This window comes from Brassica napus, chromosome A2, assembly GCF_020379485.1.
Source record: "Brassica napus cultivar Da-Ae chromosome A2, Da-Ae, whole genome shotgun sequence".
NCBI lineage: Eukaryota > Viridiplantae > Streptophyta > Magnoliopsida > Brassicales > Brassicaceae > Brassica > Brassica napus.
Window position 1 is genome coordinate 9,212,662 of NC_063435.1, and position 25,902 is coordinate 9,238,563.

At 32.3% G+C, this 25,902-nt stretch overlaps 3 protein-coding genes and 1 long non-coding RNA gene across 4 annotated transcripts; 1 reads left to right on the forward strand and 3 right to left on the reverse strand.

Annotated features, from left to right (window-relative positions):
- Positions 1 to 1,373: 1,373 nt before the first annotated feature.
- On the reverse strand, positions 1,374 to 2,710 carry LOC106409923. Its single transcript, XM_013850467.1, has 2 exons — positions 2,706 to 2,710; positions 1,374 to 2,142 (listed from the first exon to the last, which is right to left on the reverse strand). The coding sequence occupies exons 1-2, from the start codon at positions 2,708 to 2,710 to the stop codon at positions 1,374 to 1,376; spliced, it is 774 nt and encodes a 257-aa protein (XP_013705921.1).
- A 3,982-nt stretch (positions 2,711 to 6,692) lies between these two features.
- On the forward strand, positions 6,693 to 8,135 carry LOC111208868. Its single transcript, XR_002660764.2, has 3 exons — positions 6,693 to 6,939; positions 7,172 to 7,222; positions 7,907 to 8,135. It is a non-coding gene; the product is annotated as an uncharacterized LOC111208868 (long non-coding RNA).
- A 12-nt stretch (positions 8,136 to 8,147) lies between these two features.
- Positions 8,148 to 18,584, reverse strand: LOC106420245 (VQ motif-containing protein 8, chloroplastic). Its single transcript, XM_013861106.3, has one exon. It carries the CDS (start codon positions 8,740 to 8,742, stop codon positions 8,329 to 8,331), a length of 414 nt encoding a protein of 137 aa, XP_013716560.1. The 5' UTR covers positions 8,743 to 18,584; the 3' UTR covers positions 8,148 to 8,328.
- Positions 18,585 to 19,308: 724 nt separating this feature from the next.
- On the reverse strand, positions 19,309 to 21,486 carry LOC106420240 (adenylate isopentenyltransferase 1, chloroplastic). Its single transcript, XM_013861096.3, has one exon. The coding sequence runs from the start codon at positions 20,495 to 20,497 to the stop codon at positions 19,451 to 19,453; it is 1,047 nt and encodes a 348-aa protein (XP_013716550.2). The 5' UTR covers positions 20,498 to 21,486; the 3' UTR covers positions 19,309 to 19,450.
- Positions 21,487 to 25,902: the final 4,416 nt, after the last annotated feature.

The window sequence follows — 25,902 nt, forward strand, 5'->3', positions numbered from 1 at the left end:
TTGTGTAATAATTATATCTTCATGTATATATATTCTTAAAAAATTATTAAGTTTCTTTTGTAATATTCTTGTATCTAATTATACTTTTAAAATATTATAAATCTTATTTTGATTTAAAAGAAAACTTTTCTATGAAAAATTTTAATTTATAAAAATAAATTTGAAATATTTAAAATATAAAAAAGTTTTGAAGATTAAAACTATGAATGAGAAAATACTTAAGAATCATAAATGTGATGTATAATTAATTATAAAGACAAAGATGCAAATAAAAAGATAAAACTTTAAATTTAGAGTTTTGAGTAGTGAAATTTCAAATATGAAGTTTCACTTCTTAAAACTTAAAACTTTAAATTTGAAAATTTAAAATTTCTTTTTGAAAAGCAAAAAACTCTATATTTGAAATTATAGAGTTTTTTTTTTAGATGCTCTAAGTGCGTGTGTTTTTGAACATGGGCTAGGACTGGTCGAAATATAATAGTTTCATGCTAATTTTACCAATCAAAAGAGAGAGAAAAATAATTTTCTTTGTTATTTCCATGAGGAAACCGAGACACAGGAGCAAAACAAGAATTTAAATTCCAATACAGGTGGGAAAATATTAACAATCATTATCACTTTTTATTTTTACTGTTGAATTCCTTTTATTTATTTATTTCCTCTAATTTTAGCACCACTCATAGGCTCCGAATGGTAACTGCGGTTTGAGCGGTGCGGGACAAGCGGTTTAACTGCAGTGCGGTTTTAACAGTTAGAAAAACGTATAGATATATGGTATATGTAAAGATTTTTGTTACTATTAACTGCGGTGCGGGACGGGGCAGTTCGTAACATTCTAAGCCATACTATTTGTATTTTTAATACTAATAAAATAGATACTTGAAAAACTAAAACGAAACCAACCAGACTTTACCAAATAACATACTTGTTATACTTCGTTTTACTTTTAAAATATTTAGTAATTGAAGAATTTAAAATAAAAACTACGTTTTTTCCTCTTAATTTAATTGTTAGGTTGGGAAATAATAAACCAAACGTGTTGATCGGGGATGTTTTAATATTTAGGGAGACTTTGGCTGCTTTATGTTGAACAGTTCTTTGATTTTGGGGGTCACGTTTCTTCTATTCATGTATGTCGTTCACATTTTCACGCAAACCAGTCGCTCCAAGCATTTAACAAAATAGGCATAAGTTTTAGATTTTAGATTTTTTTCTTTTAATAAAATTTTTTCTATTGAAAATGCATGAAAGCAAATGTTACAAGCTGTTGCTAGTGGACGAAAGGTCGAGATACATTAAAGAACCCAATCTGATACTATCAGTAATGTTAGAAATAGTTGGAGGAGAAGAGATATGCGATAAGACTGAGACCGTTACTGATTTGAGAACCAGATTTCCAGAAGGGGGGATGATAGAGCTGGGTTTGCTAGCCTAAAGGAGGCAAGCTTTCTCCTGATAGTGCAATCAATCTCAGAGATGATTGAGTGGGAAGAACGGAAATTGTTCCTGTGAATTCTGTTGTTTCTCTCCGACCAGATGAAGTAGATCGTTCCTTGCCATGCTAGAAGGAGAAGTTTTCGAGTATGCTTAGTACCCCTATAAGCTTGGACATCCAATAGTGTTGCATCCCAGTTTCGTCTCGGTGAGAAGGCACAGCGACGTAAGATATTGGTCCAAATCTCCCATGAGAATGCACATTCAAAGAATAGGTGTGATCGTGATTCAGGGTAGGAGTTGCATAGGAGGCAGTGGCTGTCTGTTTGAAGTCCCCACTGGAGCATACGATCCCGGGTAGGGCAGCGGTTTAGCACCATCAACCAAGTTCTGACTTTGTGTTTGGGAATTTCTCCCCCAAACCAGACTTCTTTGTGCCAGAGGACTGTTGGTTCCTTAACGCGCAAGAGATCATACGTCTTTCGAGTTGAGTAGACGCTCTCTGGGCTTGCCTCAGGTGACCAGACCATTGCATCAGCATAAGGCGTGATCTGTAGTGATGAGAGGCAAGAGTAGATTTGGACTTGCTTCTCTGATCTTGCTGGAGGCAAGACCCAATGATCAGTGTCCCATAGCTCAGCCAACGTCGATGAAGATCGGATTCCAACTGACAAGCTAGATTCTCCTTGCAAGTAATCCCTGATTTTTCTAAAAGGGGACCAATTTGAAGTCTACATTTTAGTTACACCCGATTGCTGCTAAATTATGAGACAGGAACTGGTATGTTTTGTATACATTTTTCATAAATTTTCTTTCCAAAAGAGATTTAACCGATACATAAGAAGAAAAAATATCACAACTTTAGGAGTAACACAAAATTACATATTAAAACAGTAATCACTAGATCATCGTCACCAGGAGCGAAGCTAGAAATTTATACTAATTATTTATAAAAAGAGCATAAATGAGAACTTGAACCTGAAAAACTATGAGTGTATAACTTGAGTGTATAACTTGATTTTTACCATTTCAGCTGTTTTAATTTTAAAATCTTATTATTTGTACAGGGGCACGTGCACCCATTACCATCAACGTGCCTTCGCCCCTGATCATCACTAAACCAATTATTCTTCCAAATTTTAATTGATATGTATATGAAACATTTCCATTGTATATATCGTTCTCGTGAACTTTTTCCATCGTCTCCTCTTTTTTGTATTAAATTTACTTTTGGAACATTGAAGCATGTAGAACACTAGTACATGTCTAACCCCATTATATTTTTGTCTAAAATAGAATTTAAGTAAAAATATTTTAATGGTATTCTATTTTGTACACTATAATAAAGTAAAAATAGGTTTACTCTATATCAGAGTAAGTTGTTATATCATGCATTTTTTGTTGAATCCACCAGAACTAGAATATGATATAATGGAGTGGAATAAATAACCTATATCTGGGCTCAATGGGTCCTAAATCTTAACGAACATAGAAAAATATTTCATTTGGTTATTTGGGCTCAACAATAAGACATCTACAAAAGGTATTAATTTTGGATTAATGAGGTCGACAAACTAAAGTTGTGGACCATTCTCATAACTATGCAAAAAAAAGAGAAAAAAATGAAAATATAAAAATTACAGATATATTATATTTTCTTTAATTTTGCTTTGTGAATGTATATAATGAAATTTATAACCACAAGTTACTCTTTCAAAATATGTTAAATATTAATACTTCAACAATAATGTAAATCATACATATGCTGCTTTACTTTGACCAACAATAATGTAAATCATACAAAAGATTCGGAAACTTATGAAAGATACTAAAATAGAAGATATATAATTATTTTGAATTTCTTAGATCAACAAGCATTACTCAAGAAAAATTGAAGACTTGGGGGTTGACTAGTTTCTCCGCTACCACCCGCAAACGCAGCTTTTACGGTTTGTAGCGGTTATTGGCATTTTGCAACAATCACTCAAACCGCTCTAAATCACTTCAAACCGCTTTTAACCTCTTTAATTCAAAAGCTAGCGTTTGCGGTCGTGGGCAGTTGCGAAAAGTAAATAGTTTTTTCTTTTTCTAAAAACAATATAAATACAAAAATTAAAATTAAAATTTTAAACTGAAATAACAGAAATACTAAAATATATCTATTATATTATATTTATATTATAAATTTTAAAATAAAAAATATTTTCAATAATTGTTTAAAAAAAATTTAAAATTTTAAAATTTTAAAATATAGTTTCAAAAATATAATTTTTATATTTATCATCATATGGTGATGTTTGATATTTTAATAATTATATAAAATGTAAATATTGTTAATTTATTATTTAGCCGTTATTTTATTTGGTGGTTAACGAGTCATAAGTATCCTGCAGACGCTTCAATTTCTAACCACAGCACCGGCCGTACAAATCTTTTAAAACCGGTTAAAACCGCAATCATCTGTATCCGCAAACTTCTTTAACCACTGCGGTTACACCAGTCAGGCCCTTAATCGCCACCATCAACTAACTGCGTTGCGTGATACCCACAATTCTTTCTGCTAGGATAAGCAACATATTTGAAAAAATAAAATAAAACTATACCCAAAATTAAAATTTTAAATAATAGCAATTTGTTTTATCTTTCATATTCTTACATTGAAATATTAAATATACAGCTAAAAATGAATAAATCAATAATAAAAAATGCTGCATAATAGAAATATTCACATAATAGTATATTAATTTAAATTATGCATAAAACAATATGATAAAATCAAATAAGATGAAAAAAATTGATAAACAATCCTACATAAATAAAGAGAGAGAATATAATACTATAAGTATATACTGGAATCCGTAAAACGGATGTTTTTTTCACATGTGTTCTTAAAATAAAAATAAAGAAATCAAATATAAAATAATAGAGAATCAGAAAATGTTTTCGTTTGAGAACTCTTCGGACCTTTGTGAAAGATAAAAAATTTCACGTGTCATAATACCAATATTTAATTTTAAAAAATAAATGGAAATAGATACAAACCGAAATATTGATATTTCTTATTTATTGAGAAATTTAAATAGTATCTACTGATATTGATGCTCCAATTCTGACGTAATATTCCAACACAGAAATATGATGGATATTCCATCATAAATTTTCTTCTTATCAAACACAAAATTTTACGATTGAGTTAAGACGACACCTCTTCATTTGGTGAGTTCAGCCCGCGATCGCACTTGGTCGTCCATGTGCAGCAGAAAAATCAACATGACGTATATTCATTTTCAAACGTCATCACTAATCCATTTAAAATAACGAAGATTTTGCAACAGATTTGAAAATTGCGATTTTATGCGATATAATTGAATTATTCTGTAGCAACATTTATTTTGCCGCATCATATTGTCATTTTGTATCATGAGATATTTTGTTTTTCATATATGATCAGTATTTTTACGAGTGTTGGAAGAAACTCGCGGTTCTTTTGTATTTTTTTTTTGGTAACTCTTTTGTATTTTTCTTTAAACTGCCGTAAAAACGATAAGAACAAGTTTTCCAAACCTGTTGCGTTTCAAATCAACCGATTAAAGAAACCAAGTGTCTGTAACGACCCAGATTTTTCTGGTGGGCCAGTTTGACCTTTATCTACTCTATTAATTTAGGGTCCTATTTGAATCCTACCATGGCATATTTTAAATTTGGACTTATTAAACATGTTGTGACCAAATGTAATACACATTACTTATACTAACCTATATCTTATTGTGTTTAACATGTTTTATTAATTCATCCCTAACAAAAACTTTAATGTATTTACATAAACTTGATGCTGCCGTTCATAGGATTTCATCTCCGAGCAGTGCCTCCTGTTTCCAGTTCATCGTATTGGGTCCGGCCTCCCGGGTATGGATCTCAGACTCATCGGATCGGTCAGATCGCGGTGAAGCTGCCATAGATATCGTGTAAAATTTTGATTTTTCGATCTGGGTTCCTTCAATTTGATTACTAATTTGAAGTTCTCAGTATAGAAGTTTAACTTTAGATTAGAGTACTGTTTGCCTTCCATTTTTCAAAGGACGTTGACTTAAGATTTTAGTGATCTCTTGATCTATTGTAGGATTTCAACAGAGAGGCAGTGACAACAGGTTAGAGCTTTTATAATGGCTGAGAAAATGAAGAGTTCTTTTTGTTTCTAGAGATGAGACGGCTCGAGAAAGAGCATTATAGTTTCCTTCTCAACAACCCTCACGAGTTCGAGACTCCGTTAACACTTTACGTTTTTTCTTTTATTTTTCTAATTTGTGGAGACAGCCCTGATGTCTTTTGATTTGGTCATGGTTCTATAGGTTGAAAGCCTAAAACTTTACCCGTGTTCAATATTTAGCAAGGAAAACAATTAGATTCTTTAAAAATGTGATTGGGTTAATGGATGTAAAGTGTACAAGTAATGCCTACATTATTGAATATGTAAACGATCTATATAATTTATGTGTTTTCCTTTTGCAGCCATTTTGTGTACCAAGAATCTAAAGTTGCTTACATGGAGCTGGTTTGGCATTTGCAGAACTTTGGCTTTGACGGTAAACTGGTGGTTAATTATGCTTTATCGGTGGCATAGGCTAAAGTAAAAGCCTAATCCTACTCTATTTTGAAGCTGTTAACTCTCTTTCTTCTTCGGTTTTGATTAGCTACCTTTGATGCCATGTGTTTCTCTCTTTGGTACATTTGTTCAATCGCCACTCTAAGTTAGATTTTTTTTCTTTAAAAACTTGATTGGGTTAATGGTTGTAGAGTAAAACGTAGACTTAAGAAAATATGATTATAAAGAGCTCCAAGATCCGCAACCAACACTTCCATTGAGTTCACAAGTTGTAACTGCATATCGCGATTCTCGGATCTAGGAAAATTCGATATTCCTATTCAGACCCACATTTTCGGATTAAATTTGAAATTCTATCAGATTATTACCATTGTTATTTGAATTCAACCAAAAACCAAAATAACAAAATACGAACCAAAACTCAAATTTATAAATAACCGAATTATTAATTTATTTTTTGAATCAAAAACAAAAACCCACAACCGAATTGAAACGAAATTGCAAACCAAAAAATTATAATCTAGACGCAAACCAAAATTTCTAAAATATTAACCAATCATAAAATATTTTATAAACATAAACTATAATTATAAATAATCCCGCGCAACAGCGCGGGTCAGAATCTAGTTAAAAATTAAAGTCTAATTCTCTCTTTTTACTTTGTCCCACATTGGATGTTTAGAAAACCTACCTCCCTTCCCTTCTCCTATATAAGAAACTCCATCCTTTCTCTTTATTCTCATCAAGTCAAAGTATTTCTTTGCGTGTGACGAGTTGTTGTTGAATTATTCGACGACCAGTCACTAGTGAATTTTCCGGTGGGATTTCCGGGTGAGCTTCCGGCGAGATTTCTGGACGAGCTTCCGGTGAGATTTCTAGACGAGCTTCCGGCGGGTTTTCTAGTAAGTTTGTTGCCTCCTTATTTCTAGTTATAGGAATATTTTAAGAAAGTTTCTAATTTAGGAAATAAGTTATATTAGGAAAGTTTCTATTTTAGGAAAGTTTCCATTTTAGGAAAGTTGCTATTTTAGGAAAGTTTCTATTTTAGGAGAGGTTTCATTTTAGGAAAGTTTCCATTTTAGGAAACTTATTTCCAGAGAAGCTGAGCTTAAGTCGTTGATTCTCGTGTTGCAGTTGACCTCAGCTGACCGCATCTTCCGTTGTTCATTTCAGCCTGTGGCTAAGGTGAGGGCTATCCCATTAAATCCCGAGCTAGTTTAGTACTACTATTATAGAAAGTTTAGTTTCGAAACATGATCCGTCTCTGTGAATTGAGTCTGTTTGAGAGTCTTGTTTGTTTATTATTACTATTGATTGTTAAACCGGAAATAGGATAATAGAGGATTCAACGGTTGACTGAATTGAATGAATTAAGAACTGTTATTTATATATGTATATACATAAGTCTGTTATGAGATTGCGGGGCACAAAGATGTTGTGCTAACGGCGCATTGTGTGGAGATTGAGGGACACAGAGACGTTTGTGTTAGCGGCGCATTGTATGGAGATTGCGGGGCATATAGACGTCTATGCTAGCGGCGCATTGTATGAGGGATTGCGGGGTACAAAGACGTTTGTACTAGCGGCGCATAGGTGATTGCGGGGTACAAGGATGGACTCTTGTACTAGCGGCGCATAGAGTTATATATTTATATCCGTATAAAGAGAATGCAGGGTGTGTGATCTAGTTATGCACTATCAGCGCATTTGATGTTTTATGTGGTGTATTAGACACTGTGTTTGTTTCATGCTAGAGCTAGGCCTACATAGTCGTAGTGCTATGTACTGAGTCAGTGGTTTGTGGTTTAGCATCCCATACCTCACGGAGTAACTCCCCTGTTACTCACCCCTCTTTCTTCCCCCTTTCAGGTGAGACCGACGAGCATGAGTGATTACTATCGGATTGGTGCTTTGGGAGTTTTATTTCTTTCTTTTTCAAACTTGCGGATTTTATGCTTTTATCGATATTCTCGAGATTTATTATGTTATTTGGATTTATGGCTATTTATTGGATTTACGACTTTGGAGTTGACTTTTGAGAAGTAATAAATGGAGATTTTAGAATTTTATTTGTTTATTTTATTTTGGAAAATACGGGTATTACAGTGTCATTTACACCAAATACTCCTCCACTAAGCTAACCAGCTTAAGAACGGATGAACACACGTACAAACAAATAAAAGCATAATCTATCTATAATAAAGGAACCATATTATAGTATTCTATTGGAAGTCTTTTATGAACTTAAACAGAGGGTTTAAACCGGATCGTTCCGGTTAGGTGATAGATAATTAAAGACGTTGAGTTGGAGAACCAAACAAGGCCATCGAGCTCGGCGTATACAATGGAATATCAACTAGGTTTTTCCTTTGTTGATGTCTCTCCCAACTTGTGTCATCAGTACCGACACTGGCCTCTTCCGTGGTTAACACAGACAACGATGATTCGTTGACGTCGTTAGGGTTACGCCTTCTAATCCCTTCGAGACCCGTGAGCCGCTGAACCAAGGCCATAAAGTTTTCAGCACGCGTGTGGATCACCTTTGGAGAGTGCGCGTAGATGACTACGGGAGCTGCACGTCCATGTCGCCGTGACTGTTTGAAGACGTTGAACGAAGTCGTTTTCTTGATGGAATGGGATTCTCCTGTGAGTTTAAGCGACGGAGGACGAGAGCCGCTGAGCTCATGGCATCTTGTAGGAATCATGATGAGTACTTGAATAGTATCAAGAGAATGGGTTAAACAGAGATGGAGTAAAGATCAGGGAAGACTTTGAAGATAAAGGGATTAATTTGTGTATCCGGACAAGACATTCATTAAGCTGATTATATATAAGTTATAACTATATATGCGTGTAAGTATAATTAAATTAAAATCATATTATATTAGAGCCAACGATTCTGACCGTTGACTTTAAATTGCGGTTAAGGTTGGGTATATTCTGTTAAATTTGATTAGATCTGTTTATTCATTTTGAGTCGATTTAAAAAATCCGGATATCCATAAAAAAATTGAATCAAAGTAATTAAGTAAATAATAAAATGTAATATCTGTAAAAAGAAAAATATCAAAAATATTTTTTTTTTAAAAAGCTAGATATCCGATACGATCAGTATATTTATAGATATGTAACATAAACCATTATGTTTATACATATTTTACGAAGTAATTTTTTTATTTTAAACTATTAAAAAAAAATTTAGATTATTGTGTATCCAGTTAATTTTTATGTTGAATCAAATGTCAACATATGAGTTTTTATTAGGCTTGTCACTATTTTTTTTTTTTTTGCTTTACAGTTTCAGTTAAAGATGTTAATTTGTTAGTATGGTATTATTATTTTATTTTATGATTAATAATATAAAAGATCAATACTATTAAAAGGGAAGAAGTTTTAATAAATCTACTTAAAAAAGTTGTTTGGACTCTTTTCTTTTCTATTTTTTTAGACTTCTCCTATATATTATAACAATATGTGACAAGATATTTTACCTATATATAAGCGATTTTTAATCTAACTATCAAACTGGATACATTATTATTTATTCTTAACTATTTAAATCATCGATTGCTAAACCACCCTACCCAAACAAAATAAATTACATGAACCAAAACCAAAGCACAACCTATTATAACACAACTTTATCGAAATATTATTCCCCCATTTATAAAAACATCGAAATATTCATTTCACCCACCAGAAGCATAGTACCATCGACTACACAATTAATTTCTAACACAGATAAACCCCAAATTAATAAGACCAAAAATTTAAACATAATTAAATTGAGACCCATATTAAATTTAAAATAGAATAAAGCCCAAATACTTAAGAACATAACTTACAAAAATATATGTGAATAAAATATTCTTTTTAAAATCTAACTTTTAATAATAGAACATATGTTTGTGATACTCTTATAAAATAGTAAATTGTAGTTTAGATTTACATTATAGATACTTTATATAAAAAAATTAAAAATATTATAATACTTAGTTTTATAATTGGTAGTTTGATTGTTAATAGACATACAATTAAATGTAACATAAATCATTACTAATAACAGTATATTTATTCCAGTTTCAAATTGCTATACTATTTTTACACACAAATGAATCTTCAAACAAACTTCAAAACGCAAACGCGTGATCTAATTTTATACACATTAATTGTGCTTATGCAAATGACCTATATATTAGTGATATAATCTTCAAAATTATATGATTCAAACCCTGAATCTCATAATTATGAAAATTAAAACAAAATCAAACCCGCGCTTTCAAGCGCGGGTTAAAATCTAGTTGTTTATTAAATTTTCCGGATTGAAACGAATCACAAATATAAATATTTGTTCGTGAACAGATCAAAAGTATTCTAAAATTTTCGTATATTCGGGCCTAATTATAGTTTTGAAGTAGAACGGTCGTTCTCGTTGAATAGCAACATGACATGGCTCAGGTATATATCATGCTTATTAACAGTTTAATTTTCTAAGAAATCATAAGTATTTCTCAAAAAATTAATACTAAATCTCTTCTTCTTTAAAATTTTAGTTGCAATCTCCTTCTGTAATCTGTCTCTACCTTTTAAACGTTTGTTTTAAAATGTTATGGTTGTAATGATCATTTGGTAGATCGTATCCAAAACGAATTTGTAATATAATTAATTCGATAGAGAGTTCTTTATTTTTGTTCATCTTTGAACTTTGAATATTACTGCTGTGACCATGCAAAGTTGGCTGCAGGTGGTCCATTTACGCAATAAGAAATTTTACAAATGTTCAAAACTATCGGCTTCTTTTAATTAAACCCACTTACAGTCTGCTGTAACCACTAATCTATTTGTTGTCCCCAAATTGTTGTGTGTTTATAATGATTATCAACGACATTGTATTGTTATGTATATTATATGCATAAACTATATTATTTGCGAAGAATAAACAAAGCAACATAGAATTTTACATACAAATACATATACAAAATAGTCCACACATTAATTATATATGTAGTAAATGATATATATATATATATAATGTGTACATGCGCCACAACATTCGAAAACTTGTAAACTCTAATTGTTTATCAAAAAGTCAAAAGCCTTTTAGTACAAAAAAAATCGAATAGAAAACCAAAATAGTTGTTTCGAAATACAAAGCTGAAACATAGCACAACTTCTATACAGTGTCGTGCCTACAACTTTGGGAATGGGGGCCTAAGGTTAATTTTCAAAAACATGGTTTTTCACAAAAAAAAAGTTTATACAAGTTAATGAAATTGTAAATATACTAAAGATGTCTATTAAAAATGAATCTACTAAGAAGAACCAAACTTAAATGTAAAGAACATAATATACGAACAATCGAGCTCTCTCCTTTCTCAAAAAAAATAAAAACAATCGAACTCTCTATAAATATATGTATACACTCATGAACTACTAATGTGTTTTGAAATTGAAAATATGGGGGCCTATATATTGATTAAAATATGGGGGCCTGCGGCTGTTGTCTTTTTTGTAAAAGGGTAAGCACGGCTATGCTTCTATAGTTAATTCAGACAATGAGAGGCTCAGAAGGCGTCTATCTTCCTAAAAAGGTCAACCCCAAACGTATTTCCAATTTATGATAAATCATTTTGTCTTTTTTTTTTTGTGGAATATATCAATATTTCAGGTTTAATATCTCACGGAATTATATAGTGCTAAAAAACGCTTTTACTGTTTTACACACCCACGCAAAATATGAATTTAAGAACAGAAAATGAAATAGGCACATTGATTTAATGGTTATAATTCATCAACTGTTCATCTCGTCAAAGATTTGTCATTTGTTCCTTCGTAGCAACCGTTAATTGTTGTCACTGTTCTGTTTTTTTCTTTAGCTTTAGGTTGTTTCATCTGTTGAAATAGCTTAAACCTAATCTAGGAATCTAAGAGCACTTTTGCTCTCTCTTTTTGCAGTTTTTGCTTCAAATTTGTATTTATGCAGATTGGATACAAGTCTTTTTAAATACTTTCATTAACTATTAATGATATTTCCATCTTTAGCAAATAAAAAACTGTCATTTTATTTATCTTTATGATGCATTTTATACAACATACATGTCACAAAATTAGTTTTGAATAATTATGCTTTTTCAAATATTTTTTTTCGTTGAAACTTTATAAATACCTCACGGATGTAAGTATTAAAAATATGATTTTAAAAGGTAATTCTTTGCCGTCTTTGTTATATTCCAACATTACTCTATTTCAAAAATTTACAATGTAATAATTTCAACTGCTGTACACAATTATTTGTAGGTTGAAAATTACATATGAGTTCTATTCTTCTCCCTTTTAATTGTTTAGAAAGAAAATGGGCGGCTGTTAAAAAAAAAGAAAGAGAAAGTGGGCTCATGTTTAAAATAATAAGCGTAAGAACTAAGCCCAAACATTACGTAGAATAGAAGCCCAAAGTAAAGATCAAAAGTCCTAAAGCATACAACTAGAACATGATACTATTATAAAATGGTAAGTGAAAAGCTGAGGCATCGGGATTATAAGATCATGCGCAAAGGCACCGCACGCGCACTTTCGCATCCTGTAGCTACACATTTGGATGCAAGTGTGCTACACATTTAGGCCTTGTCATATTTAACGGATGCAAACTGTTGTGCTTCGGGAAAGAAATCAAATTAATCTGATAATGTATGAAACTATAATTCTTTCTTACATTTCTTGGATCTCCCGCATCTCTTACAGTAATACTGTTCTGTGTTCTTTTGTTTTGTCTGTTCGTTGTCCCTCGCAATATATTTAATTGTTCATATCAACTATTAAGTGGTCTCTATTTACTTGTGAATTATAGTATAGTACTTAGAAGATTAACTTATTTCTAAACATTTATTAGTTGCTTCAAGCAACAGCATTCCCCCTCTCGTCAATAGGAACACATATGATCACGCATGCCATTTTCTCGTTCACGAATCACGACATACAAATGTACTACTTCACCTGCCTTCGTGACATAATTCCAATATATATGTGTGGATGTTTGGTTAAACATTGGCATACTCGCTAGGTGTTTTCAAATTCACCAGTCTCTTTGTAAAAAGTAAGCATGTAAATTAAACCTAATTATTAACAATTTCATATCATAAAATAAATGGAAATATACTGTATCAAACAAGCTATTGAGAAGTTAGAAAAACATTTGGGGTACTTGCATTAGTGATCGTTCACCATAACGTTTAACCAAAAAAAAAAAAAATTAATGAAAGAGAGAATATAGATAAAAGCACAATCGTTTCTGTAGGAAGAATCTTGCACATAACTAGTCTTGCATTATTATAGATTGGGTATCTTGCACATAACTCCACACAACTCACAACACTCTTTACCTCTCAATCATATAAAATGCACGTTTATTTCAAGATCTAATAAGAAAAATGTAGCTACAAAGTCGCATCAGCGACTGTGAGGGAGGTGACAAGTGATCTTTTGCAGTTGTAGGAGTGGAGATAGCCCCTATCAGTCAAACATTATACATCAACAGTCCACGAAACTAACAACACCAACTAATCATTCCAAACAAACCAAAAAGGCACGTTACTGCATAAAACATAAAAACATAAGAAATCTTTGATAAGTCGTGTAAGCTAGTATGTATATATATATACATATATATATACATATATATATATATGATTAACATGACAGATTGATATTTGTTGTAAATTGTCATAAATGAGAAAAAAGATAATAAAATGCAATGCATCATGATCTTTGAAAGTAAAACATTCAAAGGGCAAGAGAATTGAGGTGTGATTTGAGTAAAAAACTTGAGCAGGATAAAGTAATCTGAATATGCATGTATATCACATAGTAGAGATTTTAAGTTTAAGGTTTCACATTAACCAATTAATTTTATACTTAACAGTGCTCTAAAAGGGTTCTAGACGTCTGAACGCCAAAGTACTAAACCTAGTAAAGTCATGACAACTGTTTTCTAAACCTTCTAGACAATTACAATATTGTAACAATAATAATATATCATTTAAATTCATTAATTATAATAATTGATATATCATAATGTCGAAATTTTATGAAAATAAAATATTAAATTTTATCATTTGTGATTAATAATATTTAATATAAAATATATTTTTGTATATATTAAGTACCATTGTTTTTAAGATTTATAGACATGTAAACCGTCTAACTAGTAATTTAGATGTCTTTTTTTGTTGTTAAAACAACATTGCATTGCATTAAGCTTAAAGGGTTTATGCTCCATGAGTGGAGCTTGTTATAAACAGTGCGAGAGCTGTTTCGCCAAGGCGTCTATCAAACATGATTATTTACTGAATATGGTTTTGCGTCTTGTGTTTTTTTTTGTTCTAGTTTTTCTTGTTCAACTTCTTAAAAAGTTTTAACATGGTATTTTAGTTTTATTTCACGATTTGAACTTTATTTGTTTTAGTTCAAGCAAAAATAATAATATAATATACTACATCATAATATACTACTAGATGATGAAATTTTATATAATATATGTATGTGCATTCTATTTTCAAACTAAATATTTATTTCATGCACTTTATATTCATATAATGATTTTAATTATTTAGATTCAAAATATATGGATATATGTTAATTTTTATTTGTTTAATAATATTGTATTTTAGTCCCTATTAAAAGAAGTCAAACAAATTTCTTTTTTAATCGTGTTTTTGTATATCACGAATCAATTCCGATCATTCTACAAATAAATATATATTCGGCATAATAACTAGGAGGAAAAGTTACTTATCATTAGTACTGTTTTAAACTATCTAGATTTCATATATTTCTTTTGCACATAAAAGCAGATGCCGTCCAAATCATCAAAAATGTGAGAAGAAACTGCAGATATGTAGTATACCACATTGGGACTCCCAATGTCTACACAATCATTACTCTCTACAATATAGTCGTGAGCAAGAATCGAATACAAGACTTGCCGAGTGGTCTGGATAATTATCGTTGTATTGTTGATATTTTAATGAAGATACACAGCCCTTGTATACAAAACAATTCGACCATAAGTCGGATGTTGCAAACTTGCAACCATACGCTACGCATACCATAACTATTTGATTTAAATATTTTATTCTTTTGACAAAGTTATTTGACTATTAAGGTTTGACTTTATTAAAAAAGAGTTTCTGACTTTATTAAACATTCAGATATGAACAAAGAACGTATGTGTATATACAAAATAGAATGCCACCAAACAGGGATTATAATAGGGTTCGAAGAAGTCCGTACTTTGATCGTAGACCTTATTGCATATAATAAAGATCGAATAATCTGGTAGAAAGTTATAATTATATTTCCATTTGATGCAAAGCTGTCATTTGCATGAATTTAGACATATTGGAGATAAAGAGAAGCTTCCTTCCAATCACGAGACGCAAATCGGATTAAGCAAGTATTACGAAGCAAACTACTCGGTGTCATCAATACTTATAATCAAGAAAATTTATTGTTCCATTTTCTTGATATATTGTGTTATAGATCCTGGTTTTAAATCAGTGGCGAACCTAAACTACTCAAGGAGACGGCAAGTGCCACCATGAAATTTTCATAACTTTTGTTTAATATGCTTAAATTTTAGTTATTTTTTCTTAGTAAATATCATTTTTAGCTATATTTTTAAGCTTATATAAACATTCGCCACTGCTTTAAATTGAACGTCTAGATCAGGAGAACGATTTCTTGTTTATTTTATTGTCAAGCTTTATGAATATACTCTCTTCTTTCATCATAAAATTTTTTTTGACTGAATTCATCACAAATTACAAGACAGGCTCTTGAAAAAGAAGAAGATAGGTTCTCATTCTCCCACATGAATTTAAATCAATCAGACGGCTGTGCTATTATGTCTGATAGAGACAACTTAATAGATTTAGCCCCTGTTGCTAGTTGCTACGATGCTTCGAAAGCAACCAATTTCAAGCTACTCCTAGTTGTGCTTGGCGGTAAAGTATGAATGATCATTATTATGACAAACTGAAATTCAAAATTTTACAGATTAGTGCACTAACTAAAGACGATTGAGTTAAGTGTTAAGTTAGTTTGTGATTTCTTGTCTAAATTCTATAATAAATCATAAATATAGTGAAAAAAATTTAGTAGTTTCAAATAAAAATTTACATAAAATTTGGGAAACAAAAATATGTTAACACTGAATTAACTATATTATCAATGTTATTAGTAGCTAGGTAAAAACATCATGATGTATTGTCGTACGCCTTGGATCAATTGGTCTATACATAGAACATTTGTTGGTAACTCATACAAAAATACTTTATAATTAAAACGTTTGTTACTTGTTAGTAGAAAACACGTTTGTTAGTAGCTAATTACCAACATATGTTTCTAGAACCACCAAGTCCCTACTAACATTTTATGTCATCACATCTCATACACGAATTGGAGTTATTAAACCCCGGCAGCACAAGTGTCAACCATTAGCTATAAGCCGGGATTATAAGAAAAAAAAAAGAGAATATGCTAGAATGACAAAGTATATAAGTTAATTGGCATATAGTATGCATAAACCCCATTGAAACATATATCCAATACATATGGGAATATGGGACCACTCATTCTAGGTTTACAGGACGGACAAATACACAATCTAATTGTACATAAGAGGAGATCTATAAGTTTTTTTATTTTTTATTTTTTTTAGATCTATAAATTTGTTAGCTAGATACTTATTTCACTTCTAGGATTGTAATTGAAGAAATAATTGTATATATAGCGTTGTTGACCAAACCTATATCAATGGTATAAAAGTTTTGATAGCAACCCCTGCAGTCAACAGTTTACGTGCCAATATTATTGTCTTGGTTTCTGATCAAGTACTATCACAAATGATGACCCTTTCACAAAACTGCAAAGAACACTGGTGGACAAAGAGAAAATAATAAATAGTGATAGAGATCGATGGAAATACCTTTTTTTTTTATATTTAGTGGGGAAATATACGTTGTATGGCAATTAGTTTACCATATAGGAGGAGTATGAGTTTTGTTGAACTGCCCGACTAATTTAAAGTATACCATAAAACATTTCCGCAAACTCATCACGGATACAATGGTCGAACCAAAGTCTAAGTGGCCAAATACTCCATGGAAAGTGTTAACACATAGTAGCCTCGACCGGTCGAACCCAAAGATACAGCAAATTTACGTTTATGGTATCAAATAAAATCGTCCACACGTCACATTCACAAACGATGTTCTTCTTACGACCATTACGCATATATTATCATAAAGTAGTATCACAGATAATTAGTATCATTTTTTCTTAAAATACAATTATCATTCTTCTTAAAATACAATTATCATTTTAGTACAAATTGTAACGTGCTGGATGCACTTATAGAACTCAAGAATCATCAATATCTTGTGATTAGAGTTTGGATCCACGGCTAGTAGATGTGGGACATAAAGTCGTGTGGGAGATGTATAAGAATCTATCATCTCATTATGTTTATTATGATGAAGATTTCATCGAAGTTTTAATACTATTGAAATAAATTGGATCAAAAAGGGGGCTTTAAAATTCAAACGAATCATAACCAAGATCATTAAAAACTAGTCGAATAAGATCTATCTAAGATTGTCTTTTAAGATTTAGAGGATTTTGTTTTAACTAATATTAGTTGTCATATCCGACTTCAAATAAGTATGTGGAGCTGTCTGAATCTGATAACTCATTGCGGCTCAGGTTACAAAATTATGTTTGCAACAACAAGAAACACACATAATTATACAACAAAATGACAATTCGTGTTTTCTAATACAAAGCTCTATATATTTAAAAGAAATGTAAACTTAAAACAAATAAAATTTTAAAATATCCGTATTTAATAGAGTATAACATTAGCTGTCAAGCATCGTAAACATATCTTTAGAACTTAAGATAGTACCAATGGATTACATGAACTGTTATAAAAAAAATGCTATACACGATCATAGACAATAGACTAAACTTTAAACCGTATATAAATTCTTCAATCCAATGTAACGTTTTACTCGTAACTATGATCGGGATTGTCTTTGCCTTGTTGGAGAGTAGATTCACAGAGCTTTAAAATTTTGTAAAACCAAAATTTCAGTTCTATCTTTCACCATATTTTTGTAAAAGTAATTCAAATAAATTAGGTATGAGGCTTTGTAACTGAATCTGAACCAAATCTTATCTGAAAACCTGAATCCGAATATGATCCAATATATAAAATACATAAATAGATCATGTTTAACGGTAATATAGATATCCACTATTATCCAAACTCGTTCCAAATTCACAATATAAAATCTGAAAACTCTGAAAAATTGACAATGAATATATGTTTTTAGATTTGAATTAGTATCTGAAATTAGTGTATGGAACCAAAATAAATAGCTCTAATTATCTAATACTTATATTTATTATCGGTATTGGTCATACATTGTTCAAGTTTATATGTTAAATGATAAATTAGATCGATTTGTTAAGTGATTTCAGAGTACTTAATAAGTAGTTCATATTAAAATATCAACATTAAATAAAAAAACTTAAAATCATATATATATATATATATATTTTTTTTTTTTTTGAAAAATCCCCCATATAAATACTTGAATTCAGCATGAACCCAAAAGGATTTGAACCAATTTGGCTCAAAATTCAAAAACTACTCAAATGGTGTTTAATATTTATTCTAAAAATTTAAACTGAATCCAAATGAATATCCAAACGTAAAATAAATATAAAAAGATCTTTTATTCTTAATAACGTAAAATAATATACAAAAGGTTTCTTTGGCAAAAACAATTTTTGATTTATACTGAGGTTTAAGGTCTAGACTTCCGTTAAAAAGAACAGAAAAACTTAAAGGTAAATTTCCAATGACATAAAAAAACAACAAAAAGGTTTATTTTGTTCTGACGCTAAATGCAAAGCTTCGCAGTTTAGCTCATCCCTCCTTGCCGTTGCTCTCTCATACGCTTTTCTTTTCCCACACACACATTTCTGCAGACTAGACAAACAACCTCCTAATTTTCTAAAGATCAAAACTTTTGTTACATTTTAAAGAACATAACTTTTGAAAAAAAAACTTAGTCAAAAAAAAAAAAAAACTTTTGAAAAAAAAAAGAAAAGGAACATAACTTTTGAAAAAAAGACAGAAATGGACTTTTTTTTTTGCTTTAATTTCCACAGCATTTCGGAATAGAAATGGAGTTTTGGAGTACCAAAAATGGCGGAGATCATATGTATTACATGTTTGTAGATAACCCAACAAAAAAATGTGCCTTTTTTCGAAAAATAATCTCTCAACGAACCCTTTTAATGATATGAAAAGCAAAAAAAAAATGAGCTGGAAAATGGCTGGGAAATAACCTAATCTTCCACCAACAGCCGATTCACAATCTTTACGCTTGGCTCCAAAACTTGCTCCTCCCAAATCTCTCTCCACTCCCGCGACGAACTCGAACTCATCATAACAGCTCTAAACGACGCCGTTGCGTCGACTCTCTTAATATCCCAACCTGCTTCTCTCAGCCTCTCTATCTTCCATACTTGCCTCCTCGCTAACCTCAACGTGTTCTCCTTGATATCCTCCACCGCCTTATCGTACGCCGTTCTCCTCCCTGAATCCCACTTTACCTCCTTCTCCGGTGGGTACATTTTGAAGTAACCGTCGAACTCCGGTACGCCTATGGCTTTCCGGATCCCAAACCGGGCCCTACTCGCTTTCACCGGGTCGTAAAACCCGGACAGCTCCTCGAACATGCCCGAACCCATCATCTCGTCGACCCGTTTCAGAAGATACTCGAACAGCACAGGTTCCGACACATCCACCCAGACGAAACAGCTGTCGTAACGCAAATCCCGACATATTGAAGAAGACGCGAAAGGATCGATCTTTGGGTCGAATCTCTCGGCGAGGAGCGCGTGGACGAAGGAGTTGGATCCGCCGGCGATGATCGGAAGCTTTTTACGGGAGATTATGTCGGAAACGGCGTTTGAAGCGTCTGCACGAAAATCTCCGGCGGTGAGTTCGCCGTCTTCGGAGGGGAGGTAACCGAGGAGGTGGTGAGGAACGCCGCGACGGTCCGGGAAGGTAATCTGGTTGGTGGTGATCTCCAGTCCTTCGTAGACTTGGATTTTGTCGGAGTTTATGATCTCTGAAGGGAAACGAGTGGCGAGATCGACTGAAAGACGTGACTTTCCGGCGCCGGTTGCTCCTAAGATGACGACGATCTTGTCTTTTCGGTTTCTCGGTCGTGACTGCTCCATGCGTACGGAGACAGGTCTGTGGTTACTTTGTCGTGTTCGTCGATGGGTGAAGGGAAGAAGGGAATGTGAGGAGAAGGACGGTGACGGTGACGTCGTGGTGAAGCGATCGGAGATTGTTGGGAGGAAGTTGAGTTCTGTCATTACCATGGAAAGAGACAAAAAAACAAAAACAAAAACAAAAAGTCTGTGTCTTTTTTTCGTGTACGGGTTTGGTTATGTTTTGTAACGATGCACCACACTACAATCTCTCTCTCTCTCTCTCTCTCGGAGCTTCGCTTCAATGGAGGAGGTGGCCGAAAACTAATGCGTTACTACTTCTCTCGCTCTTGTGTTTTTGCTTCGGTTTATTGGGTTTGGAGAGGGTTTAGGAGAAACAAATCATGAAATTATGTTTAAAATTTTATAAAAATAAGCCAAATTACATGATTAATCAGAGAGTTTTTTTTTTTTTGTCTCTAGACCTGAATAGAACCTAGAAAACAACAAAAGAAAATGTTAATTTCAGGTATATTATATTAGTACCTTTCAGTACAAGCTTATTTTCTAATTTTTTTTGTTTCCTGACATTTTAATGATTGTTTGTTTTTATTGTTTTTCAGTGTGTTCCATCATTAGAGTATAGTACTAATAAACAAGGACAAGCTGAGTCTATTTATAATTTTATCCAAAAAAAAATGATAGATCATCCAAATGGCAAAAAGGGAATAAATAACTTTGGGTTTAAAAACGCAGATGAGTGCCACGTGTTGGGGACTGAAGTTTATGGGGTGAGCAATGGGAAGAACACAATGGTGAAGGTGTGTGCGCAAGAGAGACGCGTGGGGGGATTCATTGGGCTATTGCGAGCGTGAATTACAACATCACATGCTTCTTAACAACTCTCTAATTGTGTGTTTCCACGTTCTTTAAGCTCTACACGCACCTACAATCTTCATAGATAAGTATTAGCTTACAAGCAATGATCCAAATAGCTCTCTCTTTTCTCTAAACCGAGAGAGTTTTTATATCGAAAGTTTGTACTTTCTATGTTTCTTCCGAATACCAAGAGGTCCATAACACATCGTATGGCTTTAATTGCGAGCATAGAATCTAAACTTTAGATTTTCATTCTGCTTGATTTCCCGTCTTTTTACTTGGTATGAAACATTCTCAACTTCATTTCGTAAAGAAAAAACTTTGATTGGTTATATGTTTATGTTGTTTATCATTCACATATTTATGTTTTACAGTTTTTGAATTAATATAAGGTTCTAGATCTAAAGGCTCGCAAATTATTTTAGGAAGATGCATAACCATTTCAACATCTATTATGAAAACTTCTCCATCAAATATTATCAACAAGGAAGTTGAAAAAACTTTAATTGTTGATTTCTTAACCACATTGTCTCAAGTTAGTGGATTTAAGAATCTTTCTCTCTTCACTGTACTAGATGATGAGGATCAAGCCACCAATGAACCAATAAATTTGCTCGGTTTGACAAGGAGTGGAAAAGAGACAAAATCTCATATCAAATACCAAGATTTGGAAGGGAAAACAATGTAAAAGAGATGTAAGCATGATTGGCGCGGCGGTCGTGGTTCGTGGTACTACTCGCTAGTTGCTCTTTCTCATTTTATTTTGGTTCATCTCTTGTGCTTTAGAAGTTCCAAGGTATAAAGTAATTATATATGAAATATATTCATGTAAGCTTTTTCTCTATAAAGTTATTAAACCTTAGCTTATAAATATTTATATTTTTAAGAAAGAAAGAAAGATGTGTAACCATGTTAAATTACATCTCCTAAAGAGAGCATATCATTTCTAACGAGAATCAAACATATGACCATTTGTACACTGTCAACTTTTCGTTGGATACAATTTCACTGTTATGATAAAGAAGATAAAAAGAAACGTATCTTTTAGCAATTATAGTTAAGAGGTTTCAACGAATTATTTTATCATACCGGATTATGGATATTAATTATTTTCCTTTTCCATTATTCTCAGTTATTTTGTATTTCCATTTAATCAAACTTTTTACCATCATATTTTTGTAGAAAACAAATCTTTCCTTGACGATATTTTGTATAGTCTGTTTGTACCGAGTTTTGGGTGTTTAGCCGATTTACAAATAGGAAAAGAAGCAGTGAAAAAAAAATGGTGAAAGCAAGTTCACCGGAAAAGTACAAGTCGGCGAGAAGAAGAAGTAAAACCCTAATTCTAGCCACCAAGAGTCTGTGTAATTGATTTCAGATTGTTTTCTCAGCGTTCTTTTGTTTCTTTCTATAGTTGATTTTCGCCAGTGATTACCCTAGGTCGCTCTATTTCATGGGCCTCGGCACGTTGGGCTGAGCGATTAGGCCGTCGGGCTTGAGCCGCTAAGTCGGTATACTTTTAGTCGCTTGCGTCACTCGGGTAAAAGTAGTCACAAGCCGAGCTGTTTTTTTGTCGCGTGGCTCCGAGAGCTGAGCTAACACCGAATTATATATAATGGGCCGGATATGCTATCTGATGGGCCTGATGAAAGGAAGTAATCCACCTCCTATAGTACCTTCTATCTGATGGGTCCAATAGAAAGATGTAATCCACTTCCTACATAGTCTTTTTTTTTTTTCGCTGAATGATTTCAGATGGCGTTGAGTGAAAAGATTGAATATCTAAGTTAAGAACTTAAGATATTGAGCGTGTGACTAAACGAACAACAGCTGCGTATAAGCATCCGAATTATTGTATCTTTCCACAAAGGAATTAAGAACTCTGCAATATAGCTTTAGTCTTTAGGCTTATGCAGGATTCGAACTTTATATCAAGAGACTCAATATTGACAAAGTCCACACGGACTTTTACGTTTTACCACGACTTCAAATGTCATATAACATGCATACTTCATAAAATAGTTAATACGCTAATAACAGTCACTTGAACTGCATGCTATTGTATTCCTCGTACGTTTCACACATATGATATTTCTTGATAACTACGTACGTTACGCACGTTGTGAAATTGTCATTAAACTTACTCTATACGATAAACATATCGCCAATAGGAATAATCTATATGCGCTTACGTTGAAGCAAGGTTGTTTCTTTTGTTTGGTCGGAGGCTGATGATGTCGACGTATGCTACTATCATATGATCGACCATCTATCTAGCTACTCCTTGTGGGCAATAAAACATAAAATAATATACGATTAGTTATTTTATAAATGGTATGCCAGTCTTTCCGCAAAGTCAACGGCTTCTCTAATCCAATACAAGAAAATATAATATTTATTAACACTAATCAGGTTTCTTATTTTATATACTTCACTAAAACTTCCCTTTCATCCACATTATCATCAACTATTATATGATTTAAACCGACATTAATCCAACTAAACTGAAATTAAAAATTCACATATCTAACAAATTATATGATATAATAGTCCAAACTGCCCCCTACAAGATGTCAACCGATTCAGATGGATACATAACTTACGTATACACAAATGGTTTTATTAGCTTTGAAATTCACAGTCATTGCTGACCAAAATAAAGAAAACCATGCACTCTTTAGATATAAACATATACAGCGAAACACACATCTCTATCTATGAATATAATCAATCATCAATTCTTGAATTGACAAAAGATTTAAATTCTCATGCATGCGTGCCTAAAACTGTACGGGCAAATATCGATGATCTTGTATGTGAATTATCTAAGTTTGTAATAACGGCACCCAGCAAATTTGAAAAACCTACAATGACAAGGCAAGCAAAAAAAGAGCGTATGGCGAGATATTAATTATTACCAAAAGTTGGAAAAAAAGAGATTAATTATTAGAAAAACTTGAGAAATAAAATTTGATAAATGACAAAGAAACGTTGGACAGAGCCTCCACTTGGCTTCGCCACAACTCAACGCCACGGTGCACACATCATCCGGAACTGTATCTAATTAATGTTAAACCAGTGGCTGTAATCATGATTAAGTGCCGTAGGTCTTGTCTCTTGTGGAAATATATAGATTATAGTCTTAAGTTCGTTTGATATAATATATATAATAATACAAATACATCCAAAAAGTGTAGCGCTAAAACTGAACTCATAGAATAATCATTGCTTATATTAAACAAGTCAGTGATCTGATGTATCAAAATATCAAATTATATAAAAATATTCCATAGGTACTTTAATTAAAATCACAATAAAATGGCCATTTTTTCTTTTAATATAAATACTAAAACCCGTAAATGGGTAATCGAAAACAGTAACATAATGGCAGTGCTATATTACAGGAAGTAAAGCAAAAGGGAACCAACAACAATAACATAAAGAGGAATTGACAAAAAAAAACAAGTAAAAGAGAAAAAATCAAGAGGGGAGGGGGGAGGAAAGGAAGACTATGGAGGCAAGCCTCCTCTTCCGATAAATATCGGCGGTAGTAGATTCAAATGTTTCAGATTTCACTAAGGCCGGAGTGTCCAAACCCGCCTTTAGATCCGTTTTCGTTATATCATCATAGAAATCATTTTGGAGGCGTTCCGCGGCCACCGACACCGTATTCTAAAAAAAAAAGACTCCTGAAACCCCAACTGCCATAAGTCGCCATAGAGTATCGCTGCTTCACAGTTCGAGCGACCACATGCTTACCATAAATTTATAACCATTATACGAGTCATACAAAATGTTAATAATGTTTAAAATCGCAACCATCCAAATCTGTAAACTATGGCAACTGCATCTCCAACCGTTATGTTTACACCGGTCAGATCTTAAATGGTAAAAGTTTCAACAAAATTTCTAATTAAACATTTTTTGTGTTACTGTGAATTCAAATTAGTTTATTAAACATACCATCACCGCTAGAACTGTCACCAAAAAGAATTGTCTCCAACAATAAAGATGCTGCTCTTTTGGAATATACTAACGTTAATAATCAAGGAGATTATATGTACTGCTCCACAGAAACAACATGCACTATAGAAAAAAAAAGAATAACGTAATAATACTTGTGATGTATATTTCACATATTGCTTATTCGATTTTCATTATATAGCTTTAAAAAGAATGATACGTCGGGTCTTGTAATTTATTAAAGTTGAGAACGGGGTTTAGCTACCAAATGATGTATTTTTTTTGTCAGCACCAAATGATGTAATAGAAAATAAAAAAAGGAAAAACATGTTGTGGACATGGAAACTCGGTTGAAGGTACGTTTCACGTTTCGGAAACGTTTCAGAATCGGAATCTCTCGGAAACTTGCAGAAACGCATTGGAAACTCGTTTCTTAAAAAATCTCAGTTTAGAAACTTAGTGGAAACTCGTGTTTCTGTTTTGGAAACTCGTGTTTCTGTTTTGGAAACTCGCATTTCTGTTCTGGAAACGCTAGAACTTTCCGGAATTGATTATGATTTGCTGTTATGATTTTTATTTTAGTTAATTTATTTAATATTTAAGTACTTGATTTTTGTTATTTTAAACTTTTTATATGATTTTGATATTTAATGATGACTTTTTCGTATGATTAAATAAAATAGCTATTTGTTTATTTGTATTCTAAGATATACTAAACATAATATTAATTAGTT